Raw genomic sequence first — 27,726 nt, forward strand, 5'->3', positions numbered from 1 at the left:
ACTTGCAAAGTATGCAGAAAACATGCACTTGAAACAATCGTAGAGAAAACATCGCTTTCAATCGCAATTATCGCACATTGTAGAAACTTTCATGAAGGGTGCATAATAAACATGAACATTATAGCTGCCTCTCTCCTATGACACGCCCTGCACTAAGGGAGCATTTCAGAAAAATACGATCAACATCTTAAAAAGATTTTTAATTGGAGTTTTAGTGCAAAAATGTAATCAGAGAGTACTTGCGAGATATTGTTCTATATTTTTTCCAAGATGTAGTCACAAGTTTAAACCTATTACTTTTTTTTCAAAACATAAAGTTTTTCGTAGTTTTTAAGATAAACGAAATTTTGGACGTTATCGAAAAATTCTATTACTGCCTTAAAAACTTTTACAAGCAAATTTACGCAAATAAAAACCATCATCATCGCTTCAAAGTAACATTATCAGTTGAACAGGTTAAAAGTAAAATTTTGTCGAAGTTTTATAAGTGCTTTTAACCCGTATAGGCCTGAGTAAAAGCAAAAATACTAAAATACTAACCACTCAGCGAATGCTTAACGTATTCAAATACTTTTTTTGTCAGAATACTGTTTTTTTTTCAGTTAGCACTTTTATTTGCACGCCATCGAAGTTATTTTATACTCCTGCTTATACGTGTTGACGCTGCAATTGTAACTGTTCAGTCAAGGATGGATTACCAACTAATGAGCTCGGTTCATGCTTGTAATAATACATTTGTTTTATAACATATATTTTTATGAATTTGTTGAACAAACTTTGAATGGTTCGTCACTTTAAGTGTTGACATAAGCGCTTATTCATGTTTTATAAAATTTCGAGATTCAAACCTTTGAATAATTCGATGTTTAAGATGTCGACGCATTGATAGACTTAAAAACTTTTTGAACAGAGGTTACATGAATCGCATCACTTATCAAGGTGAATCCTGATCATGTAGCTTCGAAGCCTAACAAAACTCCTTCCCATGGCAACCATGAAGATGCAGAGGTTTACTCGGTATTTAGTAACAATGCATGTCACACTAACATTCCTTCCCTTCCCCGATGACCGTAAGGACGTGGCCAGCGCCGTTATTGATATTACTATTTTCAGAGTCCTCGAAAATGTACATTGAAGATGGTATGCTACTCCCAAGCTGCATCTGTTGGTTCCCTGTACAATTTCGATGATTCTTGTCAATCACGGAGTAGAAACTACGAATTGTACGGTCATCAATGCTCATGCTCATGCTTATGCAATTTATTGGAAAAAAAAATCTGACGCTGTTGACTTTGCAATGCAATGAATACGTTCTGATGATATAATAGGAATCTTGAAATTGTTCTAAATCAAAATGATTATCATGATCACTTCTCTAGAAGTAACCATTTATGAGGAATATCAAGTTCAATGCAATATATTATCTATTGATTAATAAAATAGGTCATTTTCATTAGATATTCACGATTTCCCATCAATAACAATGCGTTTTAGACAGTGTAGGTCATTGTTCGCACACATCTCCGACGGAAAGACGTCCTGGTCGAAACAGTCGTATTTATCTCTATTTACTTATTTTTCTAGATGGAAAATTGCGAATAACTTATGAACATGGCCTATTTTATTATTTAATTATCTTTTTCTGCATTAAACTTGATATTATTACAAAATGGCTATTAGAGTATTCATGATAATCATTATGGTTCAAAATAATTTCAAGATTTTTATTACATCGTCAGAACGTAGTTATTTTGACAAAAAAAAACAACACAATTTTGAAAATCGACCAAAAATTGTTCTTGGGACAACTTCTTAATTTTAAAATTTCTCCATCATGAACATTTGTCTCTAGCATATGTTTCCTATCGAGATTCTATGCTGAAAATTGAAAAAGTGTTAAAAATGAGGTTTAAAAGTTATTCAATATATGAACTCTATTTTTGACCTTTAATTTAAGAAAAATTGAATCAAAATGAAAAAAAAATTAATGAAAAAAATAATAAAATTAAAAATCAACAGTTTCAGAGTTAGAATGTTTTGAAAAAATTGCGTGCAAAAACTTAAAATACACCGATACATTTTGCTTCCAGTAGAAGATTAACCTATTGAAGAAAGCACCACACAACGGACAAGACTAGCATCCAACGCCCAGTGGCACAGTCGAATTATATTTCTGACGAAAAGCGGGAATCGAACCCACACCCCTTGACTCGATGCGGCTAAATGCTTGATAACACTAACCGCGCGGCCACGAAGCCCACAAACAAGTAGGATTTTAACATGTTAGGCCATTTTCAAAAGTCATTCTCGAGTCAAATTATCGATTTTTCTACGGAACCATACTTAAAATTGTCTGCCATACCAAAATTATGTGCAAAATTTAATCAAACACGAAATTTATTCGTCATAACGGTATCTATGCGGCTAGAACAACTCAGTTATTATCAACAAAGAAATCACAAAATTTCAAAATTCCATTGCTGTTTCTATTTTTGATGAAAGAGGCCAGGTGAGACAACGTATATATTTTTCACCATTTATTCCTCTTTTTATTTTTATTTTATTATTGTATTTTCCTCTTCGGCACATTTAAAGGACGAATAACCCTCAGGTTAACGTCCCCCTCAAACAACAACAATAATTTTCGGCACATTCAGCTCCCGACTTATTTTAAGTGAACTTACAAACTCCACTATGTCCACAAGAAAACCAATTCAAACTTAGAATCCCTCACAGCAAATCTCAATCAGGATCATCCAATGAATCAGTACTGAAAAGTGCTGCTTTTCGAAACCGTGAGTACTACTGAAAAGAAGCACTTCGAAAAGTGCTTTCGAAATCCTGAGTAATTTGATTTTTAATTGGACTAGTGAATCCTAAACAAAAATTGTGCGCAAAGTTTGAAATGCATAGCAAGTTTTTGAGCTTTTGCCGCAATTAGTTATTAATAATTGGTTTTTGCATTTTCTCATCGCAATAGGCCATTTTTCATCACGCCAATCTGTCATGAAACGGCTTACTTTCCTGCTTTAAAGCAACTGAAACCAAATGCGTAATGAATATTATGCAACGCCTTTTCATTACGCAACTGTTTTGAGTTGAGTAATTTATCATTACATATCAACTTTAAGAAGTAGCTGAATAGTGGTGACTGCATCCCAATATGATTTCAGATATCCTCAAATGGTCTTCTACCAAATTTCAAAAAATGTACGTAACTCGTTTCAGAACTCGATTTTCACGGCACTTTTCGCTATTTTCCAACTCGTCAAGCCTCGTTGGCTAAACTTACGACTCGTGCTGTAAAAATCATTATTCTGCAACTTGTTCCGTAAACTACTATTTCCTCTATCTATGCCGGAATTGGCTGTTGAGGTTTTTTTTTTAAACTTTTAGATAATTTCTAGAAAGGCTAAGGGCCCGGGTCCAATTGAGAAATTTTATTTTCAAAATATCATGTCATAGCATGTTCATAGCATCATGTTGTCATAGCAGGATCGCGAATGCGTTGAAATTGCCTTCTCCTCACGTTTTAAAGGCGAATCAAGAGTTTAAGATAATCAGTTATGTGTAATCACGGATACGAACTTTACTTCACATTTAGGTATCGCACTGCTCCTTGCTTCAACAATGGAATTTGGTAAAGCTTCAAGAGCATTGTCAATGTCAAGTTTTATTTGCACAAGAAAAAGGTAAACATCAAGATTACTAACGGCAGTCTGCTCGAAAATAACTGGAAATTTGACATGTAATGTGGAAAAGATCAGAATCAAAATCAATGTGAGTAGCCAGTTGGCTACAAAGGTCGATATATACCAAATCAATCGTAGAAGGGCTTGTAGAAGAGGAAAAACAAGTAGGGCTATCAGGGTATTGAAATGAGAAATTACCTGAAGAGCATTCGTCGTTTCAAAAACTTTGATTTCAAATGACGAAAATAGTTGATGTTTTATATGAATGATGACTGCAACTCCCCCACATGCTTCATCCAGTTGATTTTGAGCTTGAGCTTGAGCTTGAGCTTGAGCTTGATTGGCCGCCCGTGGATGCTACTCCAGTATCGCCAGATCAGCTGCGCTTACACAAGGAACCAACCGAATGACTGCTTGGGACTAACAGGCATCCTCAGTGTATAAGTGCTGGTGATCTTCTATTTTTAGACGACAGTGGGGCCTGCCACGTCAGAATGCAGACCAATGTGGGGAAGGGGTAGGAATCGATGATGCATTATACTGGCTCCCACGTAGACCGTATATACCACTGCATCTACGCCAGTTCATGCGGGAGTGTTTGGATTGGGGGAAAGGCATGGCAGAGAGGTTTGCTTTTGTGGTTAGCAGACTGCCTATGTATCAGGCGTAAGGAAAGGTATGCGCGTGGAAGAATGGAAGCGTTAGGGAATCGGTTTCGTGTCCGTCTCTGGTTCTAGCGTATGCTATGAACGAATAGTTTGAGTGTGACAGATTTAGAATGGAAGATAGAAGCAAGTGAGAGATATACAACTACAAAGTACAAGGAAAGGGACGGGCCTGGGATTGAACCCATGACCTTCTGCTTATGAAGCAGGAGCGGTAGCCATCAGACCACCAACCCCGTCATACTTCATCCAGTTGGTTTTTAGGATAAACAAAAAAGTATGGATCTCTTTTGGTTTGGATCCAGATTTCAAATATGTTTAAGTAATAACTGCTTTATGTATGTTATTAGCTGTTAGAGGATTGAACAGCTCGTCCTCCTTACCATTCAAATAACGAGCATCCCAATTCTAAATACCGCCGATGGGGGTGACAATGGGTCTAGGGGGTGAGATTGGGTCAAAACGGAAAAATATGTTTTGTGAAATATTTCAGCTAATAATGCTGATATTACTAAAATTAATAATTCATATGTTAGGGAACATATTATTACACATAATTCATAACAATATACATTTTTAGAAATAGTGGTTTTTGTTTACTACACCAACAAACTTACATGTTGAAACTAGATAAAATTTACAACATTAAATTTCTCCTGTACAAAGTATCAGGCATGTACTCTAGCCTCTATCGTTGTATTAGTAGAATGTTGAAAGTCTTTTCATTACACATCACAATTATTTTCCGGAATCTGTTTGATTTTCCCACAAAAAAATCATTTTTTTCGGTACGATGTCTTAAACATTGAAAATGGGGGTGAGATTGGGTCAAGCAAGAACGATAGTAAATGAAATTCCAAGTCCACTTTTTTGACATTTAACGGTGCCGGGTGTTCTCTTTTTTCATTATGATGTGTTTATTCTTTCTATATACATCATCTCTGAAACATCAAACAAGTCTACTTGAGTATTCCGTGCATTGAATGACAATATAACGCATTTTGACAACTTCTCAAACCAGCAACTGTGTTTCGTGCGCAGCAACATCGTAAATTTTTATCAAAAGGGTGTTTTTTTTTCTAAATTTGATTGTTTATCAGTGTTTTCATATAATAGAAACATCTCACGGAAGTACAAATGAGTTGGATCGCTGAAATACAGGGATTATGACGTCAACTTCTGCCTGAAATTTATTGATCGTGGAATGTCGCACTGAAATTTAACTATTTGCGAAGGTTTAAAATAATCACTGTTTCAGTACACCTTTGGGGAAACTAAATGGGCTTTATAGCAATGGGGATGAGACTTTGAAGACAATTTGAGGGAAAAACCACGACGATAAATGTTGGGTTTACATATTTTTTCTCATAGCTCTTCAATTTTCTGTATAATCTTTCTTTTAGGTGGGTTTATCATACTTGTGAAACATCTTAGATATCTTTTTGTCTTGTTTGCATCGTTTTTTCTCAATATTTTTCAGTTGTGAATGGTTTTGAAATCATATTCTCAAAAACAAGTTATTTTAATTAATGTGACCCAATGTCACCCTCTCTATGGGGTGAGATTGGGTCATTTTTCATTCACTTGTGGTGCCGCTGTGAATAAATATTTGTCTTTAATTTTTTGAACAGATGTTAATGTACCATCAAAGTACATACACACAAAATTTGAATTTTATTGGAGTTAAATAGCGATAGTTATTCAAAAAATATATCGCACATATCCCTTTTTGACCCATTGTCACCCCCAACGACGGTATTTATAAAAATTGGATGCTTAGAGAAACGTAATCCCATATTATAATTTTTTTATTTTACATCAACTTGGACTGCTTCAGCCATTGTTTTGGTCTTGAACATTGCATCAGTCATTTGATTCAATTGTTCAGTTAGAAAATCAAAATCAGAGACTTATTACAAGAAGTGGGTACCTTTTCTGATGATTTTCCGTTGTAATTTTCTGTGAGATTGTTCTAGAAAATACGGGAAAAAATACCCAGTTGTTTTGTCACATTGTTAATTGTACCTGCATAACAGTTACATTGAGATTACACATGAGCCTCGTAATGTAGTAGCAATGAAATTTGTACCAGAATTTTTTTTCTGACTAAGAACCTAATATGCAATATAAGCTGTATATATTTTCAGCCTCAAAAAAGCGGTTTTTAGTTCTTGGTATTTTTAAGAAATTTAAGTTTCTTCTTATACTGTCATAAAACGCACAATTGGTATTCCATTAACTAAATGCCTTCTCTTTTTCGAAGGTTACAAATATGCAGTTGTGGACAGTGTAGTAGCAGTAATGGTTGTGGTAACTTTAATTCAAAATCAGTTTTCCGACTTTCACATCCTTAAAAAATAAATGTTTAGTACAGTATGCTCCAAAAACATACTGAAACATAAACTTAACATAATCTAAAACTTAATCTCTTATAGGTTTTGATCGTCAGTTTCTCTAGAATGGTCCCGTTGTGCGCCGCTTGCAATGAATCTCGTTTTCAGCACGTGTCCGGCTTAGAACAAACGATTCTGATACCAGCTACAATCAATTCACAGCGCAACGCAGTCAAGCTTTGGACGCGAATCGAAACAGATGGCCCTCCCCAAAGAACGCAGCATGGCTTTTCGAGAGCAGTACTTCCAACACGTGGACGGAGCCTACGAAGCCGCCAGTGTTCGACGCAAACGTCCCGACAAACCTCTTAGCCTTGACAGGCTGGAGAAGAACGTTCGATTTGTGTTGGTGGAAGTGTTTCCTAAAGTGGCCAAAGTGTTGCTTCTGTTAGTTCCTGTACTGGTGCGCGATTTTGTGCAGTTTTTATTGCCGGCGAAAAAGAAATCCATAAGCAATCAGCTGGCACTGGTTACCGGCGGTGGCAACGGTTTGGGCCGAGCCCTTTGTTTCCGATTGGCGCAGGAAGGCTGCTCGGTGGCCGTTGCTGACATTGACCTCGTCGGTGCGCGTCGGACGGCCGAAGAAGTGCGAACACGGTTCGGAGTGAAGGCCGATGCGTTTCACGTCGATGTGAGTGACTACGGGTCGGTTACGAAGCTTAAAGAGGCCATCGAATCTTCGCTGGGCAATGTTGATATTTTGGTTAACAATGCTGCACTGTTGGCTATGCTTTCGTTGTCCGAAGGAAAGCCGGAAGACGTTCAGCGGATAGTGAATGTCAATTTGCTGTCGCATTTTTGGGTAAGTTTGGAAGGGAGCACAGGAAAGCGTTGAACTTGATTTATCTCAATTTCCACCTGTTCTCGTTTGTTTGCGATGGTTAATGAAAGTGAAACCACTTAGCGCAGTAGTTGGAGCGCGCTAGATGTATGCGCAGTGGTTTTCAACCGATGTTGTGCGTTGACTTATTTCAAGTGATCTATAATGTGGCATAATGATATAGTAAAGTGGTCGTCGTCAAACCAACGAAAGCAGTTAATTGAAAATTCCACAAAGAAAAAAATAGAAAACCGCTGAAGAATCCAAAAATTTGCAGTTTCAGTATCGCTATTAGATTGCTTGTCATTAGCGTAACGGATGGTGGATGCACAGCGTGAAATGTGAACCAAATAAGCTTCAATTAATACATCTTCATAAACTTTAGTACAAGTTATCATATAAAAAGAACACGACATTTTCAGACTGAATACTTTCAATGAAGATGGAACTTTTTGCATATACAAACTAGCTACAAGCTCCGATATTATATTTCTCATCAAAAGTTTTCTAAATGTCTTATATTACGTTTTGAATAAGCCTATCAAAAAGGAAAAAAAAACATTATTATCATAACTGAAAATGTATAAATCAAAATGAATAATTCTTTAGAAGGTTGCAGTAAAGCCCTTCGTTTGGTCATAAAGCCATAAACAAATGGAAATAGCAAATTGTTGATATATTTTATATCAAAATCAGATTAAGAGCAATAATTTGCTTCAATTTGATATCGATAATTTTTATTCCAGCTCTAACCGCTCTCAAGTTATTGCGAGTTTTAGAATAAAAAAAATACATCACGGTTACCGTTATTGTCAGAAAAAGATCTCCATCAAATCTGTGCTCACCAGTCGTTTTCTTTAGGGCTTGTTCATATATTTCATAACGCTTAAATTTGCCATTTCGGATACCCACCCACCCCCTCGTGACGCTTTTTGTATTGATACTCTATAATTTGTGTATGAGCCGTAACAACGTTAGAACACCCACCCACCCCCTAAAGCGTTATGAAATTTGTGAATGGGCCCTTAGCTTAGCTGCATGTATGGGCAAAATTTAAAAAAAAAATCGTAGGGCCTGTTTTGAAGTTACGCCCTTTTGATTGTGTAAGTCCACTAGTTCAATAGAAATCTGAGATATTTAAAAAGAGGTTTCATTGGCCATGATTACCAGAAGAAATATAATATTAAAAATTGAATCAAAATTGATTTATATAGTTATTTGTAACTACAGGGAGGAGTTGTAAATGAGTAGATAAAAAATAAATGGTATTACGTCCTTTTGGAAGTGCAACCATTGAAAACAATAATTTTAAATAGAATAATTAGACCTTTGAGCATGTTAAATGTTTTCAACGACACATTACACACATTACACTTACGTGTCGCAAATGTGTGCTTGTACCACAATATCCAAGCTAGTTTTGTGAACCCATGTATACTTGATTCAGTTTAGTCTACAGATTGCTATCTGTTATATATCGAAGCGAAATATACGTCGAAGAATACTTTTCGAGTTGAGTTTTCGGTTATGGGTAGTAGTGTGTGGAATAGAAAAAACAAATAACGACGTAGGAAGCAACTATACAAAATGGAAGAAAATAATGCAAATTTTAGAACATTCATTCTTATACATATAATATATAAACATGTTTTTATATTTTGGCCCATTCTAAATGTTATTCAAGGAGTCCAATATTTGTTTGTACAAAGCTTTGTTTAAGACACTTTTCGAATAACAACATACTAGGTTTCATCATGCACTGTTATCCCCACAATAACAATCAAAACTGTAGCAGAAGATGACAAACGGACTCTCGTGATTTTATGTGGTTCATGACTACTATAGGTAGCGAAAAGTGAGAGATACTCTTAATTTTCTCAGGATTCAATCCTTTGTTACATAGCAACTACAGGTACAGGTTTACCATGTAAATGCATTTTGGCATCATGGTAGGGTGTACTCAATTCACTTTGTGAATTGAAACCCAATATTTATTAAAAAATATGTGTTTTCTCAGCTCAAATGTGTATCGTGTAGAAATTATTTTTTTCCAATTCAAATCAAATATTGTCGCGTGTCATAATTATATTTTCCATTCGAACAATATCGCTTTCTTAGACTACGTTTGAATAATACTGAAAACTGATAAGAAGCAGTCTTTGCCCCAGTTGGAACAAAATGTCAGAATAAGAAGAAAACAAATCAAGTGCATTCAACTACACTGAGAAATTCATATTGTGCTAGATTCATATTAGATATCCTATAAAGCTGTTAAAAATGTATTGTTCCTCCTTATTTTAACAGAAACTCCTTTTAGATATTATTTTATTCGAATGCATTGTTTTTGAGTTACCGTCGACTCTCCACATCTCGATGTTCTACATCTCGATATCTCTCCGTATGTCGATGATTGCTTCGGTCCCTGCATTATGCATACGACTTCCCTCTCCACATCTCGATATCTCCATATCTCGATGTATTCCTGTTCATTTCGTGTTCCCAATTACCTCTCCATATGTCTATATGAACCTTATCAAAGGTTACTAGACCATATTTAAGTAACTCAGAGCAATTTGGAAACTGGAAATAATGTTTGTTTGTTTATTATTTTCCTAGTAATGAAGTAATTTTCAATCTAGTATTCATTAAAAACTTGTTCTTTGTCTCGATCTCTCCCTATCTCGATGGTCCATTCGATATCGAGATGTGGAGAGGCGACTGTATAATTTTAAAAACCCTTTTCGTTGAAAGACTTTCTTCAAGGTGTAGTCAAGTAAACCCAGAAAATATTTGATGGGAGCTACTAATAGAATGTTAATTCTAAGTGTCCGGATGCTCCGGTCCCAAATCACTCAAAAACTATTTTTACGACAACTTTTATGCAGGGAGAATGTAGAAAACGTCTTAATTATGGATTCAAGGCGAAATAAAAAATCGAAATTTGGTCCGAAAACACAGTGAAAAATGCTTTTGTCCGGCTCTCGAAGGGTCCAGCAACTTGATGCAGCACGGTACATGTGCTAAGTTTCATTCAATTTGGAAAATATAGTGTCCATGCGATTTATGTTTTGCACTGGAAGTGCTCCAAAAGTTAATAGCATATATTGTAATAAACCAACATAACTTGGGAACGTCTGTATTTAATTTAGACAAAAATAACCAGTACATGCATCTTACGTCTTAGCCTTACACCGAGCAGTGAGTAAGGGCCAAATGAGATGGCGTGTAGTAACGACTTATATGTGTGTCTTTCAATAAAAGAAACACAATGTGTCAAAGCCGCCAGTTTCCCTTGATGAATTTAATATGTGAACCAAAAATCCAGGGTCAGCTGGGTTTGGAGATACATGTAATTGAATGCATAAAACAGTGCGTTGGGGTTTTGAGGAGTATTGAGTTCAGATTCATCGTTCAAAATTGACTTCAAAATCAATGTTTTTTTTTACATTTTTGGACTTGTATATGTTTAAAAAAATGTGTTAAGTTAAAAAAATGAATCCCAATAACATAACATTGGTGATATGCAAGTTTGATTGGAATGTTCATCCATGTTCATATAGACAACTTTGTGTTCATTCTAGCACCATGGCCACCAATTTGTAGATCAACTGCGCACTATAAACCAAAACCACTCAAATTTGGGGTTGAGAGCTAGCTGCATTCGTATCTCAATGAGATGTAAAACCAATCCAAATATATTTAACGGTCCTAGCGTACGCCTTTTCGCGGTCTTTTTCATGCAGGGGAAATGTCCTTCAAACTCGTTGGGCTTGAACCGAATAATTTTCTATTTTCAACTTTTATTGAAGCCAAAAGCAAGTGGGCAAACTCAAGTAATAATAGGATATTCAGAATCATAGAGTTCAAAGAGTTAAGGGAGAAAATATCTGTAAAAGTGGCCTTCAAAAATAACGTATACGATAAATTTTAATTTGGTTATCTTAGTACGAAGCAATCATTTTAAAGTTTTTAAAAATTGTAAATTTTATTTATATTTTTATGAATTTGAAAAGGAACATGCACATTGATTTGTAATTGTTTTAATAAGAGATAATCATTCCCATATTTTGTTCTTCAGATAATTTACGGACAATCTGTAGAAATTTTAACGTGAACTGTCCAACTGAAAACAGGTATGTTTGTTGATGATTTCCCCATCTTTTCAAAATAATCTCTATTTATTCAAGACATCCAGCTACATACGTTACTGTCGTTGAAACTGATTACAAATTAAACATTAATTCACCCATTTATAATTTTGTCTGTTTTTTTAGTTATGCTGTAGAAGCGACTTTCAGTGCAGGAGCCTATCATTTATTTTTCCAACAATTAGCCACTTTCTGAACATTTAAAACAATCATGTGGTTCTTAACAGCCCCTAGAAATTCTTCTTAGAATTTCATTACAAGGTCTTGTCTTGTATCTTTTTTCTTAGCTTTATTTCCACCCTTCAAACGTTACTGAAGTTTGAGTATATGCTTTAAAAGTATTGTATCATGAAAGAAAGATATTTGCAATTACTATTCCGTTTTTTGACTAAACATCGTACCAAGCTCTGCCATAAGATTCTCAATATGATTACAGTGCAATTTGCAACAACAAAACCTGCCAAACTTTCATCAGCTTTACGATGCTTTTCCTTCCCGTAATCCATGTTAATGGGCCAAAAATGTGGAATAATAGAAACATTCAAGCTATACATAAGCACAAATTGTTTTTATTAACATATAAAAAATACCATTTTTTTTTTCAACAAAGTGTCATGTCCCGATATCTGCCTAAAAATAACAAACATTCGATGTACCCAAGGCCGCATTAACAAATGCTGGAGCCCGGGGACTATTGCCTTGTGGAGGCCGTATTTCCAGAAAAAAAAAACATTTTGATACTTTAAAATAGACTAGATATTTTTGGTGCTCTTTATAAGGTCGCTTTTTTCTGTCTTGAGGCTTGGTTTCTATTTGAATGCAAATCTCTAAAAAGTTTATATTTTTAACGGAAGGTTTCTTAGGACTTTATTTTAGGCAGAATTGTCAAAATCAAGAGACTATTTCAATTGTTCTGACCGCAGGGAATTCCGATGCAAAATTCTACAGACTCCAAAGAAAAATTCAAAGATTTTTACGCGGTATTCAGCAGGTCCTTCAAGAATTTCGTCTCACATGTCTCAAGGAAAAACTGAAAGAAATCTTCCAGTGATTTGTCAATTGATTTCACATGAAATATTTGCAGGGATCTCTCTAGAAATATTTCTAGAGATTACTCTACCAATTCTCCCAGAAATTCGAGCGATTTTTCAAAGGATGGTTGGAGGATTTTCTCCCGGATATACTTGAGTACTTCAACGGTACTACTTCCAGTAATTAAGTAGATGAAAACCCGAATTTAGTACTACAGTATGGCCCATAAAAAAATGTGAAAATTGTCATATAATGTTTTATGGTAGTTTTTACACAGAAAATATGAAAGAAACATAAATATTATTCATTATTGTATTGTATAATCTATTTAAACTCCGTTTTTCGCTTTGGACATGATTTTCATCTGTAACTTTCACCTTACCATAGAGGAATTCGAGGTATACCTTCAAATTTTATCATGCGAGTTCAATATCTTTGTGATGAAAGTTTCTAAAACATCAACGATGGCGTGAGATTCTTCACAGGCCTTGTCTCTAGCATACGCCCATATCAAATGATAGAATTGATTCATACCTGGGTAATTGGAGACTTAAACATATTTTCGAAAAAAACGGCTTATTTTAGAGATCTTTGATTGAACCTTCATATAAGTGTGATAAGCGGCTCCGTTTTGCGCAAAACCTATGAGCTAGTATTGATATAAGTTGTCTCTAACCGAAGGAACAAATTTCATCCTCAAAAATCTGTTATAGGCTTCCGTAATTATTTTTTATTCAATCTTAACAAAAAATAAAGGCATATCAAACCTATAAGACGCAAATGCCCTTAAACCTATGACCCTGGCAAAATATTTTATTGTGATCATGAAAAACACGTTCTCCAAGAACTCCTCCATCCTCTGATACCAAACAAACTAAAATTTGCAACAATAAAGTGAGGGTTTCAAAGGTTAAAAGTTTATCACCAGAGTATACGACAATCAGACGCTGTTTCTAGCTTTGGGTGGACAAAACCTTTGAACTTATTTGCTTTATTACATTAATTAAGACAGTAAGAAAAATATGACAAAAACTGTCCTGAATAGCGAAGTTGTGTCAGAATGTACTAAAATAATCAGAAATTTCATTCATTATCAAAAACAATGAAAATAAAGCTTGTGGATGCTATATTCGCGTTCAAACAATTTTCGCATTTTTGTATGGGCCATACTGTATACCATTTAATTCAACTAGTGTTTGTATCATTTGACAGATACGCGTATTTCGACCTCAACTGTAAGGCCGTCTACAGTGTCGTGTACTTGACTCCAGTAATTTCCTTTTTTTTTTTACAAAAACTTTGCTAGGAGTTCTTTTAGTTATTTTTCACTTATTTTTTTTAATCTGGCGTTACGTCCCCACTGGGACAGAGCCTGCTTCTCAGCTTAGTGTTCTAATGAGCACTTCCACAGTTATTAACTGAGAGCTTACTATGGCAATGACCATTTTTGCATGTGTATATCGTGTGGCAGGTACGATGATACTCTATGCCCTAGAGAGTCGAGAAAATTTCCAACCTGAAAAGATTCACGACCGGTGGGATTCGAACCCACGACCCTCAGCTTGGTCTTGCTGAATAGCTGCGCGTTTACCGCTACGGCTATCTGGGCCCCATTTTTCACTAATCTTCCAACCGAATTCTACGGTTTTTACTCAAGGACACCTTACAAAGACTTTTTGAAGACGTTCTAAACGTAAATCTTCGAGGATGTACTGAGAAAATCGATCGAAGAATCACCGGATAAAATCTTTGAGGCTTTGAGATTTTCTTGAACAATATCTAAAAAAATCTTTAGATAAATTTCTGATGGATTCTCGATTAAAATGCGAGTTCCCGGGGACCATGGCCCCCAGAGACCCCTGAAATGCGGCCCTGGATGTATCTTTGAAAAAAAGGTGTTTTCTGTTACTTCTTTTTTTTTTTCATTCTAGTCTTTCTTTCTTTTGGGTGTTTCGGGTATTTGATTTCATAGAGAATTTTGAAAGCGTGGAATTTGTCAAAGGAACCTTTTTACCCACGCTTGCTAGGACTCCAAAATGTAAAAAGTTCAAATCTGTAACGCTTGCTATTATTTTAAATTATCGGTTTAAAATGAAATTAAAAAGTTTTCTACAATTGCTCTTTTTTCTTACTCCAAATGGTGCTTTATTTATCCAGAAAATCTTACAGAAATTTCTCCATATATTCCTGGATAATGTCATCCTTCTAAGAGCTTTTCCAGGAATTATACTATGGGTTCCCTCAGAAATTTATCAGCTTTTGCTTAAAAAAATCGTTAAGAAACCTATTTTCGGAGATTTCATCAAGTATGTTTTTAGGACATTTCAGGGATTTCCACAATTGGTCGGCGTTAAGTCAGAGTGGACCAAGTGAAATTTTTCATATTTTGAGAAAAATGGGTTTAAAGTCTAAAGCTCCGTAATTTTTGAACTCGTTTAAATTTTGGTACAATATTTCTACACATCTTTGTGTTACTTTCAAACAATATAATGTGAAGTGACAATCATGAAAAATCATAATCCAAACCTCTGATAGAATGATTTTTTGCTGGACTATGTGTACTTGGTCCACTCTGATTGAACTAAACATCACCGTTCAGTGAGTTGGTTCACTCTGACTGAACAATTTGTAGGAAAATAATAATCATGTAATGCTTCAATGGTCAAACTGGGTGCATATCTCCAAGATCAGCAGATTATCAAGACCCTTCGACACCAGTATCGTGAATTCTTCAATAATCCATATCGTCAATACCAAAATCAGTGGCATTACGATAGCTTGAAAATTAAGGTATTGCAAGGTCATTGCATTGGAGACCAGATATATTCAAATATGCGTTCAGTCAGAGTGGACCAAGTGAAAATCTTAAATACCGACCAAAATATGCTGGTCCAATAAGCGGGTTCTAGCACATTTCATACATACACCATAGCACTACCATAAGCTTCTATCGGACTCTGAAATTGACTCAAAAGATGCAGTAGTCAATCAGTTTATTGCTTTTCAACACTTGGTCCGCTCTGTCTGCACAGAAATTGTTGCAATTTCTGACCACACATCCAAATATGGAAAATGGTCAACAATCATAATCAAATGCATTGAATTAAGTAATATTCATTAATTTCTATTGATGGATAAAGAGAAGAATCATTCGATGTCGAAAAATCTGACGGATCTCTTGACATATTTTTTATTTCCTCGCATTCCTCAGCGCGCTGATCATTTTTGCTGTTATGGTAATAAGCACTTGGTCCGCTCTGACTGCACACTTTTATCGATTTTATTGATCATCCAAAATAAATTTGTTACATATCTCTCGCAGTTTACAGAATTCACCAAATCTGATCAAAGTGAAATGGAGGTAAGGTAATTTCGCATTTAATGAGAGAATAATCAAATTTTCCCAAGTTTTGTACTTGGTCCCCTCTGACTTAACGCCGACCAATTATTCCTCCAGGAATTTCTACATCAGGAATGCATTTGTGTATCCTATCAAGAAACATTGAAACTTTCTGATACATTTATTTGAGATTTTTTTCTACCAAAAAAAAATCTAACAATTACCGAAAAGCTAAACATTACATATAATTTGCAATTGGATTAGATGGCCATCTAATCCAATTGCAAATTATATGTAATGTTTAGCTTTTCGGTAGTTGTTAAACTTCCACTCAGCTGGTTAGCCGTAAACCACGATTCATAATTAAAAACAAGTACAAAAAAATCTCTCATCTCTTGGTGTTTTTTCTGCAATTTACCAAATGATATTTTCGAAGTTTGTGCAACACAAATTGTTTCGATTATTACTGAAGAGAATATAAAGTGTGATTTTTAAACGATTCTTTTAAAAAACATGTCCATGTGTTCCTGCAGGAACCCTTGCTGATTTTTTTTCCACAAATTTATGTTAGAGTTCGATCAGGTTTCTCTCACAGATTCATTTCGAATTTCTCCAAAAACAAAAATTTTATAGAAGTGCCTCCAGTGTTTTTTTTTAAATTGTAGCCCCTAAACAAATTTTCAATAAAAAATACTGGAGGGAGGAGTTTCTCTAGTAATTCTTGCTGTGTTTTCAACCGTTCCTTTTAAGGAATTTCGCTTTTGAATTCCTTCATAAATAGCTACACAAGATCTTTTATAGATTCCACCAGCAACATATCTAATGTACCGTAAATTTGGGTGAAATTGAACAGTAAGGTAAAAATTTGAATTTTAGCGTTACGTAATTAATCGACGCTGCCTAACTATTGTCGAATTGTGTGCTGTGAAGTTTTTTTTTTGCGTTAAAGATTATTTGTTTCTATGAACATAATGAAAAATTTAAAACCATGTACGGTGCAGTGCAGTATTGACAAACATCCATAAACTTCTTGTTCTAAACAAGGATTTGAACATGGTATGAACCTGAAAGTTTGTAAGGATGCTTAAGATATATCCCCAAACCGGATTCCATCATAAAAACCGGTACCAACTTGCTCATTTGGTTGAAATAGTAGAATTTATGTAAGATATCAGGAAGTTCATCAGGAAATTGCACATATTTAGGCGTTTTCCGCGTGATTCTTGAAAGTTAACTATCTATTATTTTTATAAATATTGTATTGTTAAGAATTTAGAAAACATATTCGGATTCAGGGAACCCAAATTTATTATGTAAAGTTGTTTTGAAAACTAACAATAATCGCATTGATAAGTGATCAATTCTACCCCGAAATGAGATCCCCAAATTTTTTATTTCATAGATATTTCTTAGCATTAAAATGACACGTGTTAAACAATTTCGGTACATGAGCCATTGATGATCCACTTCGTACTTGTTTTGCTGCATTAGGTTGTTTGGCATTGTCAACATTCTAGAAAACAGACTAGAAAAACCGTGAATAAAAAAAAAACTTCGAGCTCAGATTAGCAAGTAATGACTTAACCCCTCTCCTGCAGCTTCATGTTTTACCGCAAATAAAAAATCAAATCGCGACAGACTTTTTTTGTTTATAGATATTTTTGCACCATTTTTTCACAAGTTTTCGAAAAACTCTTCAAGTTTTTCAATATCTTTATTTGACCAGCGTATAAACATAAAAGCCAGAAACATAAATGCTCATTAGTCAAAGACGGCTGCACCAAATCACTTCATTTTTTCACAAAATACTTTAATTAATGTATTGTTCCGACGAGTGAATATCCGAGATCTTCTTTTGTCAGTGCATGCGGTGAATGTGCTACAGTTTCGCAACGGATCTTCTCAGCTGGATTAAGACTGCGCAGCAAGCCATCATGTCGAACGCAACGGCTTTGAGTAAGTAATAGCCATTATATATCTATTTATTGGTTTGCACATTTGATGAGTTCTGTTTGATCTTTCGACCTTGACACTTGCTTTTCCCGGGGCGAGCGACGAGGACAGGATCAAACATATCGCGCGTCGGTCTCGTAAGTGAAAAAGTGGCGTGATCGGTGAGTTCGGTTGAAGAAAGTGAAAAAGTGCCGCGATCGGTTAGTTCTGTTTGATCTTTCGACCTTGACACTTGCTTTTGCCGGGGCGAGCGACGAGGGCAGGATCAAACATGTCGCGCGTCGGTCTCGTAAGTGAAAAAGTGGCGTGATCGGTGAGTTCGGTTGGAGTAACTGAAAAAGTGCCGCGATCGGTTAGTTCTGTTTGATCCTTCGACCTTGACGCTTGCTCCTGGGCAGTGCGTCAAGAAAGCCCGAACAGTTTTTTTTTTTTATTCTTTTTGGGTCGCGCGCTTATTTTTTTTCCTGAGTGCTTTTTTATAGCCGAGCAAACGAGTGAAGCCGAACGTGGATTGTGGCTGCTCAGTCAAGGATAACGGATCAATTGGTGAGCTCGTTTCATGCTACTACTTCTAATCTATAAAATATGTATGACTGCACATTCAATCGTTACAATGGTGGGATGTAAATATGATTTTTCAACAAACTATGGATGGTTCGTCACTGTGAGTGTCGACACAAACTCTGATTCATGATTTATTTATGTTTAACATTTTTTTTTCAGAACACCTCTTATATACCATTATTTTTGTAATTAAAAAAACTTTGAATGGTTCAACACTACAAGTGTAGACTTGCGAAAGGTTCACTTCATTCAACAAACTTTGGATGGTTCGCCACTGTAAGTGTCGGCATAAAAATAAGAGTGTTCTATGATGTCCCAACCAATCGAGTTTTTTGTTTCTTTTCAAATGAGTAAAATATAATAACACATGCTTTCGTCCTGACAGCTGTACGAATGTTACATTTAGGTATTTGTTCAACAAACTTTGAATGGTTCGTCACCTCAAGTGTCGGCATAATTTTCCTCTACATAGAAATTGTTCATATCAAATGAAAATATTATATTTACGTATAAGCATGTATATATCTCACAAATCATTGTTTATCATGGTCTAATCGCTTATCAAAGTGAATCCTATGACCCAACGATCCTCCCCATTAACAAACATCCCTCCCAGTAACCTTTGTGGAGATGCAGAGGCAAACACGGTCTCCAAAAAGCAAAGGTTACACACTAATATTCCTTCCCCCAATCCCACCTGACTGCAAGGACGTGGCCGGCGCCGTTATTGACCCTGTATAAATAGAGGCACTGAATTATGCACACTGAAGAAGATTATGGCCAATCCCAGCCGAACTTCTAGTTGATTCTTTGTGCATTTTCACTGACTTTGGTCAATCACGGAATAGCAACCATTGATATGTGTAGTCAGTCTAAGCTAAGCTAAGCTAAGCTGTTCCGACGAGTGAATATCCGAATACGATGAAAATTCTGTATACTGAGATATTCACGTGGCTTATGGCTACAAGTCCACAAGGAATTTCGGAATATCTTCGGATTCAGATGACTAATGATCAATAACGACACAGATTTTGAAACTAGCGCAGTTTTATGAGAACTTGGGAAAAATGGTGAAAAATATAAAGAAACAAAAAAGCTATCGCGATTTGAATATTTTTTGTGGTACAAAATGAAGCTTCTAAAGGTAGAGGGGATAATCAGTATCTGCGCACGGTCAACAAATCGCCTCACTCAATTTCTTCAACTTGAATCGATATTGTTGTGAAGGGATAATCCTATAAAACTGCAAATCACATGAGCTCCATCGACCTTAAGTTGACAGCCACTATTATCTTTGCCATCAAAGGTAGTCAATGATATTGATGCTAAAGCGTGGACCGGTGCAAGTATAATTAACGATGCTAGGTCAAGTTGAGCTCAACACCCCGCACATTCACCTATTTTGAGGTGAGCTTTAGAAGCCAAAGTGAATGGATGGATCTGTGAGCGGGAAAGCAAGCGCGCGGGGCCATAATTACCATCGGTAGCAGACTGTTTTAGATGTTTACACTTTTGTTTTGTTTCTGGCTACCGTAATAGGAGAGGCGTGACGACTTTGTATGTTTGTGTTTATGGATGGTAATAATATACAAGCTGGATCGCAACTATGCTTGACGCAAAAATACGAGACGCTCGAAAAATTAACATTACTCGATTTGAAATGTGCTGAGCTTTCACTGTTTTTGTTATTATTTTTTTCTAGCGGTAGTTTGTTGGGCAGAGAGTTATGCACGCGGAAGTACGTATATTTGCGGTGATAGTACAAATCTACTAAGAAGCATAATCAATCATGAGCAGGGTAGATTGTCGAATTTTCGGCAATTTTGTTCTTTTCGTTATGGGTAATTTTCGAAAACATGTTGACCTTAGCATTTGCATACATATTTTTCCCTGAGTTCCCTGAGTAACATAAAGAATGGGTAGCGCTTTTTTTCTCGTGGAATCTTCTAAATTATAGTAATTTAACACAATTCTTCAAAAATCTTTATAATGGTGAGAAAAAACCTGGAGGATCACCACCAAAACCTTGGGGAAAACTTGAAGAGAGACATTGAAGAATCTTTCTTTGGAGTTCTTGAGGTAGTTTCACTAGAAGTATTTCTGGAAAAATATCTGTAAGTGAATTATTGAAACATTAAATTTCAATATCTTCTGCTTTTAAAACGTTATATGAAAATAATTGAATTTGATTACAATAGTTTCTGAGAGATCTTTGTGACTCGCAAAAATGTTATTTTTGTAACGCAGTGATATTGAATTATCTTTTTCTCATATCACACTGAATGAGCACCATCCAATCGAAACAATAATCGCACAAGTTTGAACCCGTCACTGATCTCAATCAAATAAATCTATTTGCAGACTATCAGAGCATTCAAAGATGGCATGGTTGAGCGACGCCGTGGACACATTGTGGCCATCTGTTCTTTGTTAGGTGGCTTTCAATACCTTAATTATTTTTTCATTCACGTTCACCAAATTAACATAGTTTTGAATTATGACAGGTATCGTTCCTTTTGGTCGGACCATCAGCTACTGCGCCACCAAGTTTGGAGTACGAGGTCTCATGGAATCGCTGGAGAACGAATTCTACCAGGATGGCCTAAAAAACGACATACATACGACATGCGTCTTTCCGGCAGGAATTCGCACCCGGAAGGGATTTGTTGATCTGGTCAAAGATATCAAGTGCAGCTGACATTTTGAGATTATTACCGGTGTTATTATTAACATTTTTTGCTTCTAGATTGACGGTACCACTCAGCTCTCCCGAATACGTTGCCAACTTAATCGTCGATGCAGTGAGGGCCAACAAAACTGAAATCGTACCTAGTACATGGGAAATGAGGCTTGTAGCTGCTATATACCCGTAGGATGCTTTTAGCACAGACAAACGGACGTAGCTCTTTAAACGACTTCCTATAAATCCATCGTCCACTTCACATCATAATCATGGTTGTGGGATATAAAACCTAGGAAATTTTAAATGATTAATTGAAGGAAATTTATTCGGTGCTACGTCTGTTTGTCTGTGCTTTTAGAATACTGCATGAACGAATTGAATACATTTCTATATCATTTCAGGTACATGCCAAAATCGTTGATTTTACTCGTAGTTGACACAGTGTTGGGAGTAACGCCAGTTCTCACCAGTAGAGAATAAGCAGCTAGATGTTGATATTATACTATTATTGTAAAGTTAGTTCTGATCGGTGATAAACTGTTTGATTTAGCCTAGCCGGACATGCGTGTGGATAAATAGATAGTTTTTCGGAGCATGCATGATGTGATCAGCAGAGTCTAACGGGGTGACGCAGCGCCATCACGTGCAAGTGGCCGCTCTATACATTAAAATTGCAGCCCATATAATGACATGTTGCAGCGAAAGTCGATCTAATTGAAATGGTGCATGCAAGCATGGGAATAAACAACAGTCATCTTGCAACGAGGCCTTATTTATGACTTCAAAATTCTAGTTACAATTCAAGCTGACACAAATAATACACGTTGGGAACACGAGATTCACTTGAAAGCTTAGTTGCAGTAGCTCATATGAGAACATTAATTTGCAATTGATTCATGTTTATTTTATTAGTTAGAGAGAAGCAAAAAACATTGCCAAAATAAAGAAGAAACAAATTTATCCTAGCTTCCTGCACCCCTGTATGACAGCTAACGTCGTTCTCCTAGAATGTAAGGAGTAATAATCACTATCGAATGATAAAACCATTTGAGGAAGTAAGGAGCAAAGGGGTAGAAGTGACAAAAAACTACTTTAAGGGGTCGTCCAAAAATGACGTAGCTTTTTAGGGGGAGGGGGGGCTTTACGAATTTGTGATGATGTGTGACGAGGGGGAGGGAGGGGTCCTACCTTGTGGACGTAGTATTTTGAATCATTTCAGTAAAATGAGAGCCACTGAAAAAATGAGATACAATTATTTTTTATCAAACTTATTTTTTCTTTGTTTGACTTATGAAGTTGGGTTATGGAATGATGATTCAGCTACAGAACATTCATATGATAAGATTGAAAAAAATCTAAGAAATTTTGGTATGGTTCCATCTGAGACGAGACTCGCGGAGACGGTCTTCTTTTTCTGCGATTGCTGAGTTTTTTTCTTATGCCACTCAGTGATTGCATCAATTTTGTGCAAGCCGTTCAAACTCTCACATGACCATTTCAGCAAAAAATTATTGCGTTTGCATCATACCGAAGTATAAACGGCATTTTGAGTGAGATTTAATGTCAGCAAACGTAGCAGACATTATAAATAACTAGTCTTGTGTTTAGATTTACCAGCATGTTGGAAAAAATTGCTCCACTGACTGAGGATTTTGATAATAGTTTATTTTGAATACAATACTTTTCACCTTTTCAGCCATAAAAACGACGGGCTGCATCTGACTTTTTGTGACAGTGGATTCTGGGCTGCATATGACGCTGATATTTTTTCTCTTCGTGAGTCTCTCTCAGGGTTCCATGAGTCGATATCGAGTCATGGAACATCGACTCATGGAGGTTTCACTGTATTTTCAGCAATTTTCCATTCCATTCAACCAAAAAATCATGTCAATCTTCTTCAAAAAAAATTTTTTTTTCTGCTGAACGGAAATTTAACCTAAAAATACCGTGGCAAAGTTTAAAAACAGGAGAATTTCCCAGTACACCTACAAATATATTATATTAACCATATGGTTCACTTCCAAATATTCCATACACAAATTTGGCGACCTGTTCAGCATTGCCAACAGCACCATCTGTTGACGAAAAAGGTGATCGAACCGTGCTTTGGTTAATTTATTTCGATCGTGTACACTGGTTTGACGTCGCCTCGGTGACATTTCTCATTTTTTTGATTTCATATTTCTAGAGTTCGAGCTTAACATTTGAAAACATCATGCACAACCAAAGTCATAAACGAATAAAGATTGATTAAACGTATGATAACAAGAGAAGAAAGGAGCTTTATGTCTTTCAAATAGGTTCACTCCCATTAGTTGTCACAATATTGGCTGTTATTGCTTTTCTGATGAATTGAAAATATGTATACTGATGCATTTTCAGCTTTGACAGAGCAGAACTAATTGATTTTCATTACTTCGAAATCTTACTTGCAAAAAATATACTGATATTTAAATTCAATAAAAATCATGAGATGAATTAACAACAATCATCAAGGATGCGTACAAATTTTAATGACGACCTACTTCGCCTTAAGAGAGTAAATAATATAAGGTACCCCGGGGCAAGTGAGAATACGGGGTAAGTGGGGCGTTTCGTCATAGCTCACTTAGGAAAAGTTTTTCATGGGGGTATTCTTCTAGAAAGTTGAAGATACAATGACAAGGAATGTATTTAGTACTAAAAATATTGTTATTTTTATTACCATGTGGTTCATGTAACAGTTGTCCATTCAGCGCCATTTTCAACTTGCATGACGAATTGTGACACGTTTTACGTCTTGCATTGACTCGCAAAAAATAGATGTGTTATAAATCGAATATTCATCTGTAAGCTACAATTTTAAGTATTATTACAAGCTGCTAACGATAAACCAGTATTTTCTTTTCATTTCATATGAAATTTTTGATGGTCTATCTTACCTCAAAATATGTTTGTACCCGGGGTAAGTGGGACCTATCAAAACAAAAACCAGAATCAAAACTTATCGTATACGTTTCATACATTTTTTTTTTCTAGAGAGTAGCTCTAAAACATTCAAACAAATGATTTTTATCAAAAAAGATCAATCTCAAATTACGTAATTGCATAAGAGGGAGAAGAAAAGTGTTATTATTCTTTATTTTTGTAAATTAATTTTTTATTCTAGAAATTCGACTTCAAAATTGAACAAGCACAAGATGAAATTTGAAATGCATCATGAGAACGATTACTTTTCTATTTTATTTGAACTTTATTTGTTATTTCTACCAAATTAAGTAGTGATGGAAAACAATTTTAACTTATTGAGTGGTTTTCTGCCATGCATATAAAATATAAAAAAAATATTTATTATTTCGTCAATTATTGATTGTTTATGTGCTACATTTTAAATAACAACTTATAAATGACGTATTTTGAACATGTTTAATTCCTTTTTACGCTTTTATTGAGGAATTGTCAGTTAATATTAAATGTGAGATGACATACTATTACATAAATGTTTTCTTCCTAAAACATTACGTATTTTATGGTTGATCCCTTAGGTACATCAAATATTTACTTAAAATTAAAAATCTATGATTAATCAATTCTATTATTGTAATGGTTGACTTACTGATGTGGATTGACGCATGAAACTGGATGTGTCCCACTTGCCCCGCTTAGCGAGGTAACTGCGTCCATTGGCTCATTCTAAAACTTTCTTCCAAGGTTTTCACAATTTCAAAATTATGCGATTAGTTTCATGCACACACCAGCAAATATGTTGCCAAAACGTGATTGTGTTGTTGGATTTGAAAAATATTGACTTTTGAAAATTTTATTGAACAATTTGTTTGAACTATCGTTTTTTTCGTTCCCACTTGCCCCGCGGTACCTTAATCAATTTGATATCATTGATTTTCTCTCCAAAAAAGCAAGTATGCTGGATGCTGATTGACTGAACTAATGAAAAGTAGTGGTGTATTTATAGGTGGTAGGCAATTTGGCATAAAGTCGTTTGGCATAAAGCCGTTTGGCATAATGGTCATTTGGCATAATGCTCGTTTGGCATAATTATACTTTTCCCCGAATGTCGGTTCCCCAAATGTCAGTTCTCTGAATATCCCATTTCCCCCATTAGCCCACTTTCCCGAAAAGTTTTTGGTACTCATAATTGTCGTAACTTTATACATTTCCGGGTGGTGAACGGACTGGCTATCTTATATGCACCCTTCTTTATTTAATTGACGATTCTTTCGAGTTTTGCCGTCCTCGTTTTTTATCAACATGTGTACATCCGAGAATGACAGAATATATTCTACTTTTGATTGCTTATCGTTTTTTCTTATTCACTATACAGCCACTTAAGACTGTTATAGCACCTTTTTAAATCGCACCACATTTCGGAAAAATGACGTTCGGGGAAAAGTAGCACAATCAGTTCGATGATTCTGAACGCAATTATTTATGTCTTTTCGCCGTCTTTATTATGCTGCAATATTTTTTTACGTCTGATCTTCTATTGGTTCAATCATAAATTTTGCCTCCTTTTAAAATAGGCTATTGCTATTATCTATAATTATACTGTTTTAAATTTTATTATTTAGTAAAGCTAAATGATTTTATTATTTAGTAAAGCTAAATGTTAACCATTTTTATATTTGGCTTTTTTATCAATTCTTGCAAGCCATGCTGTTAGTATGATAATTACTTTGGAACTTGCCAATATTCAATATATTTTTTTTTGCGTACACATGATCTCCTCACAAGATGTACTGGAAAAAATATTATTTCAATCACAATTTTTTTCCTTTTTTCGATAATATACGGTGTTTTGATGTACACTTTCAAAACTCAAATTTATGTTGAATAGTTCAAAAGTTTTGCCACAAATATTTTCTTTAAAAAATGTATTGTTCATTTGAGTTATGCTGTGAGAAGATTTTTTTTGCGTTGGAGCCTCAAACATTTTGAACAAAATATAATCTGCTCTTGTACCTTTATTTTTGCATTATGCTTCAATAATAGATCTTTGGATTAGAGCTTCTAACATTTTGAAAATGAACTTTCCCTTCTCTTATCCAGTAATTTTCATCAAGTGTTACGTCCAAACTGGAACAGAGCTCGATCTGCAGCGCTATATTCTATAAGCGTTCCCTTTATTGATAACGGCGAACTTTCTTTGCCAATTCACTATTTTCAAATATGTATTTCGCAACAAGATCAAGGATACACTATGTTCTGGGATGTAGAGAAAATTATTATCCCGAAAAGATCTTCCACCAGACCCGTCACGAGTTTTATTTAGCTATGTTCTCTAATGTCACAACAATTTTTCACATTCATTGCTTGGAAAATCTCTGAACAAACACCAATTTTGTTAAGAACATACCAAAGCATTTTGATATGGGCTCGGTGGTGTTGATCTCAGTAATAGCTTCAAAAATGCCGATATTCATTCCAAGTCCATCATTATGCCTAACGGCCATTATACCAAATGACCATTATGCGAAACGGTCATTATGCAAATCTACCATTATGCCAAACGACTCTATGCCAAACAACCTTATGCCAAACGGAGTATAATCGTATTTATACGTCTAATAGGGAAATCTTATTAAATATGCTTCTCACTAAATCTCTGCATAGGAAACACAGCAAAACAAAAAAAAAAACATTTTTGCGTGTCTTAAAGATCAAATTATGTGTCTCCAGAAAACATGGGGTTGCTGATTTCGTTGCCAAAATGTTTCAGCAGGTCATGCTGATTTCATTGATGTTTGAATGAAATTTAACCCGTATAGGCATGAGTGAAAGAAAACTAACTAAAACTCTCACTGCTCAGCTAATACATAACGGATATAAAATTATGTTTATGCGCTCTCTATTAAACACTGTCGTCTCAAGCTGTTCGTTCCAATCGAAATGCTGAAGACTCAGAGATGATGTGCAACTGGGAGTGCTTGCAGGGATGTTCAAGATAATATTTCTACATACCATGACCCCACAGTTATGGATCAAATAGTGTGGAGTCCAACCTATAAAATTCAATAAAACGACATGGAAAACGTAAAATTGCAATTTAAAAGCACGAATCGAATCGTTTCAAATTGGAACTTCGGTTAGTAAACTGTTTTGAGTGTAATATTTACATAGGATTGCAAAAAAAATAAAAATTGTGTCGGTTCCTGAAAACCATATTATGGATCAATTACCATATAATGGATCAAATTGTGACATATTATGGATCAGTGCGCAAAATCAAGAGATTTTCAACTCAATGCATCTGTATTGCATGGTATGACGAAAGTTAACAATGTGTCATATATTACTGCAAAAAATAGCAGTGTTAGAGCTGGAAACAAGGGTAAAATGCTCTTTTTATTGTGATACTGCATTGTAGTAACTGAGATATGAACTGTTTTCGCTCCACAACAAGTTTTCCACCCATTTTTGTCTGCTAAAATATGAAATT

General features: G+C 35.4%; 2 protein-coding genes across 2 annotated transcripts in view; one reads left to right on the top strand and one right to left on the bottom strand.

Annotated features, from left to right (window-relative positions):
• The window catches only part of LOC5578284 (pikachurin), a 783,038-nt gene that overhangs the window by 323,583 nt on the left and 431,729 nt on the right, over positions 1–27,726 (bottom strand). The window lies entirely within an intron of this gene.
• LOC5564804 (17-beta-hydroxysteroid dehydrogenase 13) lies at positions 6,904–22,308 on the top strand. Its single transcript, XM_021842556.1, has 5 exons — positions 6,904–7,552; positions 20,969–21,041; positions 21,112–21,295; positions 21,354–21,476; positions 21,692–22,308. The coding sequence occupies exons 1-5, from the start codon at positions 6,950–6,952 to the stop codon at positions 21,768–21,770; spliced, it is 1,062 nt and encodes a 353-aa protein (XP_021698248.1). The 5' UTR covers positions 6,904–6,949; the 3' UTR covers positions 21,771–22,308.

This window comes from Aedes aegypti, chromosome 2, assembly GCF_002204515.2.
Source record: "Aedes aegypti strain LVP_AGWG chromosome 2, AaegL5.0 Primary Assembly, whole genome shotgun sequence".
In the NCBI taxonomy this organism is placed as follows: Eukaryota; Metazoa; Arthropoda; class Insecta; order Diptera; family Culicidae; genus Aedes; species Aedes aegypti.

What these genes read in the sequence shown, in the direction of transcription:
- LOC5564804 (XM_021842556.1), top strand. Translation starts at nt 6,950, where the DNA reads ATGGCCCTCCCCAAAGAACGCAGCATGGCTTTTCGAGAGCAGTACTTC. An exon ending in GATCTGGTCAAAGATATCAA is followed by an intron (nt 21,296 to 21,353) that starts GTGCAGCTGACA and finishes TTTTGCTTCTAG; the next exon opens with ATTGACGGTACCACTCAGCT. An exon ending in CTTGTAGCTGCTATATACCC is followed by an intron (nt 21,477 to 21,691) that starts GTAGGATGCTTT and finishes ATATCATTTCAG; the next exon opens with GTACATGCCAAAATCGTTGA.